General features: G+C 28.3%; 2 protein-coding genes across 2 annotated transcripts; both read left to right on the plus strand.

The window, feature by feature from the left end:
* The first annotated feature begins 1,058 nt into the window (after positions 1 to 1,058).
* Positions 1,059 to 1,572, plus strand: LOC134836663 (uncharacterized). The gene is made up of 2 exons (XM_063851841.1): positions 1,059 to 1,209; positions 1,271 to 1,572. The coding sequence occupies exons 1-2, from the start codon at positions 1,059 to 1,061 to the stop codon at positions 1,570 to 1,572; spliced, it is 453 nt and encodes a 150-aa protein (XP_063707911.1).
* A 4,618-nt stretch (positions 1,573 to 6,190) lies between these two features.
* On the plus strand, positions 6,191 to 7,495 carry LOC134836665 (uncharacterized protein F54H12.2-like). Its single transcript, XM_063851842.1, has one exon. It carries the CDS (start codon positions 6,191 to 6,193, stop codon positions 7,493 to 7,495), a length of 1,305 nt encoding a protein of 434 aa, XP_063707912.1.
* The last annotated feature ends 2,018 nt before the right edge of the window (positions 7,496 to 9,513 follow it).

Here is a 9,513-nt window from a genome sequence, read left to right on the forward strand (position 1 = left end):
CAAAAACAATATTCTTCAGTGGATAGAAATTTATAGAGATAAAATACATTCATCGAACATCATTATTGATCGAAAAGACTTTAAAATAATTTTATTTAAAAAATTAAAAAATGTGTGCTTAAAAATAATTCAAAATGAAAGAAAAATAATCATAAACATTCACACTTTATTAAAAATTTTCAAATTAAAAAGAAATGTGGTTAATTTTCTGACACTCGCACCTTTTGTTGAACATTATTTCATGAATTTCATTCAAAATAATTCAGATATCGATATTTTAAGTTTGAAAAGTTTGATTTCCTTTACTCACAACACAACAAATAATTCAGAACTTAATTTTATTTACGAGTTAATTAAATGCAATAAAACTGCGTTACTCTAATTTTAAAACATCAGTTTGAATTGAAATTTCATCATGAATACAGATGATATCAAAAATGGAATAATACAAGAAATTTATCGACCTGCTCGAAAGCGTTTTAAGACAAGAAAAATATTAATGAGAGGTGAGTAATATTTAAATATTTATTTTATTTTATTTAAGTAATATTTTTTAGGAATCAATGATTGCCTGTCCATCGATTTGGCTGACTTAGTTTTATATGCACCAGAAAATAGTTCAGTTAGATATTTACTCGTCGCAATAAATATTTTTACAAAAAAACTTTATGTTGAACCTTTGAAGACAAAGTCGATGAATGAAGTGTCGAATGCAATGGAAACCATATTAAACAGAATTCCTCATACTTTAAGATCAATTTCTAGCGATTTAGGTAATTTTTTTTTATATTTTTTATTGTGATAAATTTTTCATTTGTTTATATTGATTTTTAGGCAAAGAATTCGTTAATATTCAATTTAGAAAGTTAATGAAAAAGCATGGAATTAACCATTATTTTAGCATGGGACCCTTGAAGTGCCCCATTGTCGAAAGAGTCATCCAGAGTCTTAAGAGTAGGATAGCTAAATTTCAAGCGTTTTCTGGAACATTTAGATATTTAGATGATTTACAAAACATTGTCAACGATTACAACGAAACAAAACATAGTAAAACAAAAATGGCACCAAACGAGATTAAACCAAAACATGAAAAGCTTCTCTTGCAAACAGTCTACAAGGATCAGATAATGCAGTTTGCAACAGAAAAACCTAAGTTCGCTGTCAACGATGCTGTTCGTATAAGTCGAATCAAGAAAATGTTTGAGAAAGGTATAAAATACATCATTTTCGATAAAAATTACTTTTATATTAATTTATTTTATGATTTCAGGGCATACTTTTAGTTGGTCAGTTGAAATTTTTCGCATTCACAAAGTACTAAACACCACACCGCGCAGTTACATATTAAAAGACTATGACGGGAATATTGTTGGAGGCTCATTTTATACCGAAGAACTTGCAAAAACCAATTTTCCTCATCATTATCTCATAGAACGCGTTGTTGGATTGAAAGGAAATAAAGTTAAAATTCGATATTTTGGATTCGGACCTGAGCATGATACCTATGAAGACCGCAAAGATGTTGATCAACAACTAATAACAGATTATTTAAAACAAAAAAAGAAAAAATAAAACAAAAAATTATCTTTAAAAAAATTTATTGATTCAATTTGTATCCAATATCAAAGTCTATTAAAATCATGTTTCTCTTAGAAATATTCACTCCTCGAAAAATAATAGACACCTTTCTGATGTTCAGTTCTGAAAGTTTCTCCTCAGTCGAAAACTTTTCATACCGTTTGGGTAAAATGAGAGCACTTCCATCCTCAAGACGACAGGCAAGACGAGTACCATACTTCGTGTTGATCGAATAAAACTTCTCAACTGGATAGGGTTCTCCTTGAGTCAGCTCAGTTATTTTCAAATAACCAAAAGGATTTCCATGCAAACCAATGTTTTTGATCTCCTCGAAAACAGCTTCCATTGTTATTTTTCAAGTTTTTTAATTTTTTTAAATTTCACGATAAACTACAACTTGAGTTGTTGACTAATGACAAAATATTAAATAAATTTGGAAACGCGCATCGTCCTTTTATACAAAATTTATATAAAATGGATGACATCCACTCAACATATGTAACGTTTTTAAACAAAATCATGTCCTAACATGAAAAGATATTTTTTAAAATAACATGTCTAAACATGAAAAATTTTATTGCATTTGAACAAACACCTGCATGATTTGTTGATTATAGAAAAAAGAACTACCTGTTATTCTATTCTATTTTATTTCTCTTATACTATGTCTACATTTCAAGAGGAAAATTAAATTTACTTGAATTAAAAATTACAAAATTGTTTTTTAACATTTAATAAAATAAATATATTGTAAATAAATTTTCTTATAGAACTTGTCACTGGAAATAAACAATAAATAAATATTTTAATTTACAGGTTAACTAAATATCTAACAAAACCTGTTACACTTTTATGATTTTTTTGGGGAATGAAAATATAATATTCAATCTTGTCTCTTTTGTGAGAAAAAAAGTATTTCACGAAATATTTTCAAATTTTATGTTTCTTTCTTAAGATATAAAAATTATTTCAAATAAAAAAAATAAAGTTCATAATAAAATTTTATCGATGAAAAAAATTTCTTGTCGTGTTATTTTGTTAATTTTTACAATAAAAAAATAATTTTGTTAAATTTTAATTTAATATAGAAAAAAACTTTTTTCATGATTTACTTTTTTTTCTATATTAAAAAGAACCAAAAATTTTTACTTTTAAATTTATAAAAAGTTATTCACAAAAAAAAACTTTACTGGAAAAAAAAAATTTTTTTTTGTCATAACATGACAAAAAAAATTATTTTAAATAATAATAATAAATTTGATTTTTTTCATGATTAACTTTTTTTCTATATTAAAAAAAAAAAAAATATTAACTGGAAAAAAATTTAATTTTTTCATGATTTACTTTTTTTCGATATTAAAAAAAATAAAATAAAAAATATTTACCTACTGGAAAAAAAAAATTTAATTTTTTTCATGATTAACTTTTTCTATATTAAAATAAAAAATTTTAAAAATATTTACTGGAAAAAAATTTTTTTTTGTCATAACATGACAAAAATAGTATTTTAAATTATTAAAAAAAAAATAATTTTTTCGTGATTAACTTTTTTCTATATTAAAAAATATTTTAAGTAATAAAAAATAAATAAATATTTTAATAAGTAATAATAAATATTTTAAATACAAAATAACATTTTTAACGTTGAAAAATTTTTTCTCTTGTATTTTATAAAAAAAAATATTTAAATTTTTTGTATCACATAAAAATGATTGTTTTTTATAAAACTAAAATAGTTTATCTTCAACTTTCAATCAAGAAACATGAGTTTTTATCATTTCCGAGCTCCCTGGAGCATGATAGTCGCAGGTCCTAGCTCATCAGGCAAGACAACCTTTGTCAAAAACATGCTTTTAAACAAAAGAAAAATGTTTGATGTAGATTTCGATCGCATAATTTGGTGTTATTCAATGGCGACAAGTATTCCAGAAGACTATGAAGCATTAGGGATCGATGAATTTCATCAAGGTGTCCCGGAAACGTTTCAAAATGATGCGAAAGAAAACATTTTATATATTTTAGACGATTTAATGGACGATGTTGCTAATAGCGAAAATATTTCGAAATTATTTACGAAATATAGTCACCACTTGGGTATTTCAGTGTGTCTTATTACTCAAAACATTTTTCAAAAAGGCACTCATTTTCGAACAATATCACTCAATACAAAATATTTAGTTGTCTTCAAATCTCCACGGGACCTGTCACAATTGAGTTTTCTCGCACGTCAAGTTTATCCACAAGACTCAAGAGCCTTGCTTCAAGTATATAAAGAAGTGATGAAGTCTCCGCATTCATATTTATTGCTCGACTTTACTCAAGAGTGCAACAATTTGTTACGCTTTCGTACTGACATTTTCAACGATAATTATTCAGCGATTGTTTACTGCGATTTAACGGAGAAAGATGACCAAACTCAAGTCGAAAAGATTGGACAGAGACAAATATTTACTTTACGCACTTAATAAAGCTAAAGCATGTCAACGGAAAGATATCATTAAAAATTGTCCAAAATCTTTCATCAAAACATTAACGGAAATTTGTTATAATGTTTTAAAGGGGAATTGTAATTTAAATAAAAAATTAGTGGATCGCCTAAAAAAATATAAAAAGAACATCAGATTCCTCGCATGCCGCAGTAAGTGTTTAGACTTGAAACGCAAACATCTTCTTCAGAAAGGTTCTGGATTTCTACCTATGGTTTTGGGCCCTTTGGTTGGAGAGTTATTCAGCAAATTTGTAGTAGATAAAATTTTAAAAAAATGATGACAAAAATGATTCTCATCTCACCAAAAGACTTTGAAAGTCTTAAAAGCGAGTGTATTTCATCCGATTCTTATAAAAAAGATAAAAACTTTTATGAAACTAAGGAAGATATTTTAAAAAATTGGTTAAAAATTCGTGAAAAAACAGTTCAAGACTCGATAAATTTTAGAAAACGCATGAGAGAAAAAAATATTAAACGAGATGAACCGAAAAAATCAACATCCATGCAAACCGATGAAATGGAACCACCAAAAATAAAAACGAAGAAAGAAACTGAAGAATCCCATGCATATGACAGTACAACAGAATCTGAGGGTGAAATACCTTTAGAAATTAAAAAAGAAAAAATACCTGAAATTAAGAAACAACTTTTTAACGATTCTTTGTTAACCGAAGAGGATGAACGTATGGACACCGGTAACGAGGATGAAAGTTCAGTTAACGATGATCGATATGAAGATGATATTTACGAAAAGGAACAACAAAAAATTGACAAACTAATGGGAGTTATTGAAAAACGTGGTACACCAAAATCAAATAAAAAAAATGTCAACAACAGTGGAAAAAAAAATAAGAGAAAGCGGGATGAAGTTTCAATGTTCTTTAATACAGGAAAGGAAAAAAAGAAGACACGAAGACAAATAGCACCAGACAGCGCAAGAAAAGCTTCACTTCGTCCAAAAAAGGATCAAAAAGGCGGCTCACTTAAATTTAAGTTTATTAAAAAATGGGAAACTATATAAATATCAATAAATTTTTTTAAATATACATAAATATTAATGTTTTATTTAAATTTCATTCAGTTTATGTCGAACTTTCACAATGTTTGGAAATATTTTTAATCTCACTCTTCTCTCAAGTAGTTCTCTCTCACATTTCCCTGAAAATACCCTTGGAACATTTACAAACTTACTTCCGGTCGAAATAGCACTTGATGGTGAATGGGTCGTTGGAGTATCAGAAATTTTTATTAATAATGTAAAGGACGAAACGGAGCGTGCGGCGAAAAATACAATTGTTGAAAATAAAAATTTAAAGTGCAGATTTCTTTACCTGGATATAATGAAAAGTAGAATTGTCGGATGTTCGTACCATCAATGTCTAAAAGTTTTTTATTCTTCAAACACGGCACAAGTTATTAATTTTCCGCATGTGGAATATTATCCTTTACAAAGATCAGTTTTTAATGACATTACTGTTTCCTTTAGAGACGAATATGGAGAAATGATAAATTTCCAAGACAGTAGTAGAGCAACCATGGTGACTCTGAAGTTTAAACGAATTCATTAATTATCAGAAAATACTATAAATTAGATGACGCAATCCATATATGGCTCATTTATTATTTAACCATGTCACGTGAAGCTTATATTAAATATTATGAGAGGCAGGCTGGGTTTGGAGTCAATGATTTGGGAGCCATTTATGTCTCACCAAGAATTAATCAACGTGGGCGCGGAATCGGGAATATTTTTTCCAGCATTTATAGATTCATAAGACCAATTTTAACATCCATGGCACCCGCATTAAGAAAATCGGCAATCAATAAAACTGTCAACTTATTATCGGACATTGGAAACAAACCATTTAGACAAAGTTTCAAAGAAAATGTAAAAGACTTTGGTAAAGATGCTTTTAAATCGTTTGTGGATGCAACTCAAATGGGAAGTGGATGTTTGGGCCGTCGGAGAAAAAAAAAATCTATAAAATCAAAAGACCCACTCAAAAAAATTCAGTCTACGATTGGACACCGTAAGGTGAAGGCAAAAAATAAAAAATCTCTGAAAAACGCAGTGAGAGTATTGGATATTTTTTCGGAATAAAAGAAAAAAATTAACAAAGTAAAATGGAGCCAGAATGTATGAATTCAAGTCTTGATCTCTTTCAAAGACCTCCACTGCAGACAAATATTCTTAAAACCATCAACGTATCGTATAACCCGTTAACATCGTTAGACAACAGTAATACAATAGAGTTTCATATTCCATCAAACGGTGATTACTACAAAGATTTGGGAAGTTTAAATCTTCGCCTTTTATTGCAAATACAAGACAATGCACAACCGGCAGGAAACCCTCCTGTGAACCCTCCAACCTCTCTTGTTGTAAACAACATCCTTCACTCACTTTTTCGTCAATGTCAAGTTACTTTGAATGGAACGCATGTGAGTCAAGATGATACTAACTATCATTATAAGTGCTACCTTCAAACAGTCCTCAATTACGGTCTTGACGCCAGGAAGACCCAATTGAGCGCTCAGGCGTATCATCCGGATGAAAACGACGTGAATTCTACATCAGACAACCATAATGCAGGAATAAAAGATCGGAGACGTCTTTTTGGACAATATGGAGGGTACAAAAAAGTCGAACTTGTGGGAAAAATTCATTCGGACATATTCAACATTGATCGATTTTTACCAAGTGGAATTGATTTACGTGTTTCTTTGATAAAAGAAAAGGAAAATTTCTACATGATGGGAGAAAATTCTACTGGATCTATTAAAATTCTTGAAGCTAATTTAACATTAGACCATAAAGTTATTAATCCTGAAATTTTGGCAGCGCATCATTATACTTTGAACAGTAGAAATATGATTATTCCTTTTACAAGAACGTCTGTTAAACAATTTACTATCAATTCAGGCCTCTCAAGCGTGAGTTTAGACAATGTAATAATGGGAAAGCTTCCTAATTCATTAGTTTTCGGAATGGTTTCGCATGCCGCGTATAATGGATCCAGAACAGAAAATCCATTTAATTTTTCACATTTTAGATTGCAAAATTTTAGTCTTTATGTAAATGGTGAACAAACACCAACCAAACCATTGTCTTTTAGTTTTGGAGACGAGGGAAATATTTGCACACAAGGTTACGTTTCTTTATTTAAAGCATTAGGTTTATGGAGAGAGGATCGCGGACATCAAATTACTCGTTCTAAATTTGAAAATGGATACTTTTTATTAGCATTTGACCTCACAGCAGACCACAATTTTACAGATAGTTGTGGAAATATGACACAAGAAGGAACCATTCGCTTAGAATTTAAGTTTGACGATCCATTAACAGCACCAATTACTTGTTTGGTATATTCCGAGAGTGACGCGTGTATGGAAATTGATAGAAATAAGAATGTTTTTATTTCACAATAAATTCAATACTTGATATATTTTTCACTCCATTCATTAATCATCACTCGAAATGAATACAACAGAATTGTTGCATGCACTTAAATCTAACAAGTGTACAAAAAAATGGTTCAAAGGTGTTTTTCCTGCTGACAGATTACCTAAAAAATTCAAAAAACCTGGATTGTTTATCGTAAATACACAAGAAGCTAAATATAGCGGCGAACATTGGGTTAGCATATTTGTGGGAAAAGACGGGACGGTAGAATATTTTGATTCTTTTGGGCGAAAACCATATATTCCATTTCATATAGAATTTATTAAAAAACATTGTAAAAAATCATGTTTTTACAATAACATTCAAATTCAACACGTTTTTTCTTCAAAATGTGGCCAGTACTCTGCATCATTTTTATTGTTCAAAGCTAAAGGTGTCGCTATGCATTATTTTTTAAATTTATTTTCTCATAAAAATTTTATTCTAAACGATAATATTATAGAAGAGATATTTTCTGTTAATTTTGATCCTAAAAGTGTTATCGGCGTTAGTAAATATAAAGTTAATTGTAATCAGATAGGATAAGTTAAGTTTGTATTTTTTTTTATAAATAAAAGCAGGTACAAAAAAATAAATATTTTTTATTTCAGCCCTTATGCATTTGATTCTTTCATTCTTGTTCTTGTTCATTTTTGATTGTTTGATGTAAGATTGTAACAGGTAAAAAAAACACCTGTGTATGGTAAAAAAGGACAATGTACAATATTCTCATTCCCACTACTATTCTAAACAAAATCCTCTCGAGTTTTAATTTTTTTCTTTGATTTTTACTTGTTACTTTTTGTATAAAAGATGAAATTTTTATTAAAAACTTCATCAGTACTTGTCTTTTCATTGTGAAAGAAAGAAGTGACAAAAAATCTAAAATATTTAAAAAAACTCAAAATGTCAAGTATCAGAAAATTTTTAAATTCTGACAACGAAGTGTTGATTGCGATGAAAAGTGAAACAGGACAATATCCAATAAAAAAATTTATCGGCCTTCGTCCGAAATGTTATATCAATGAAACTGCATATCCTCAAAAATCAAAAATTCATATACGAAACGAAAGTGTTGTTAATGCTGTTAGTAAACAATTAACGATTGAAGATTTTAACAAATGTATCACTGATCGTTCTTTCGGTCAAATGAAAATTTTTCAAACAAAAAATCATGAAGCTTATTTGAGTTGTATAAATAAGACAGTTTTGTATGGAAATGATGATAAACATTATATAAGAGAGAATGGTGTTGATACATATGTTTATGAACATTCTCGCATAGCTGCTAAGCAAATGCTCTTTGAAGACTTTGAGCTTGATTACCTTAAAAATAAGGAATTTGATGAAGAATTTTAAGAAATTATAGTTAATTATAGTTAATTGAAATTATAATAAAAATTATATGAATAAAATAAAAAAAATTAAAAAAATAAATAAAAATTAAAAAAAAAAATAAATATAAAATTTAAGAAATGATTAGAAATGGTGTTGGTAATAAATATAAGAACAAATGAAAGGATTAGATTTAAACATATTAATTTAGATTCATTTTTTTTTTGCTTGGTACGAATAAAAAATTTAATAAAAAAAAGGATTTTTTTTATCAATTTTTATTCTTCAGTTTCTTTGGATATTTTTTCCTTTGGTTTTTTTTCTCGAAATATTTCATGTACCCTGTAGGAATATAGGAATATCAAAGGATTTTTTTAGTTTTAAATTTCTATGTGTTGAAATTTTGCTTCATGTCCAATAAGATTTTGTTTTTTCAATGGGATTTTTTTCGAAACCTATAGGAATATAGGAATATCCTATAAGGATGTCTATTTGAGTCTATGATTTCAGGATTAAAAATATTTTGGAGCTATGATTTGGAAGGATTTGAAGGACTTGAGCTATGATTTAAGGATAAGGGATTATTTTTGGAGCTATGATTTGGAAGGATTTCAAAGAATAGAGCTATGATTTAGGGATAACAAGGATCGTAGCTATAATTTCAGGATTT

The sequence above is a fragment of the Culicoides brevitarsis genome, unplaced genomic scaffold (assembly GCF_036172545.1).
Source record: "Culicoides brevitarsis isolate CSIRO-B50_1 unplaced genomic scaffold, AGI_CSIRO_Cbre_v1 contig_114, whole genome shotgun sequence".
NCBI lineage: Eukaryota > Metazoa > Arthropoda > Insecta > Diptera > Ceratopogonidae > Culicoides > Culicoides brevitarsis.

Excerpts from the sequence above, each read along its gene's own strand:
- LOC134836663 (XM_063851841.1), top strand. The coding sequence starts at position 1,059 with ATGGCACCAAACGAGATTAAACCAAAACATGAAAAGCTTCTCTTGCAA. Across the intron at positions 1,210-1,270 it reads CAAGAAAATGTTTGAGAAAG|GGCATACTTTTAGTTGGTCA; the intron begins GTATAAAATACA and ends TTATGATTTCAG.
- LOC134836665 (XM_063851842.1), top strand. The coding sequence starts at position 6,191 with ATGGAGCCAGAATGTATGAATTCAAGTCTTGATCTCTTTCAAAGACCT.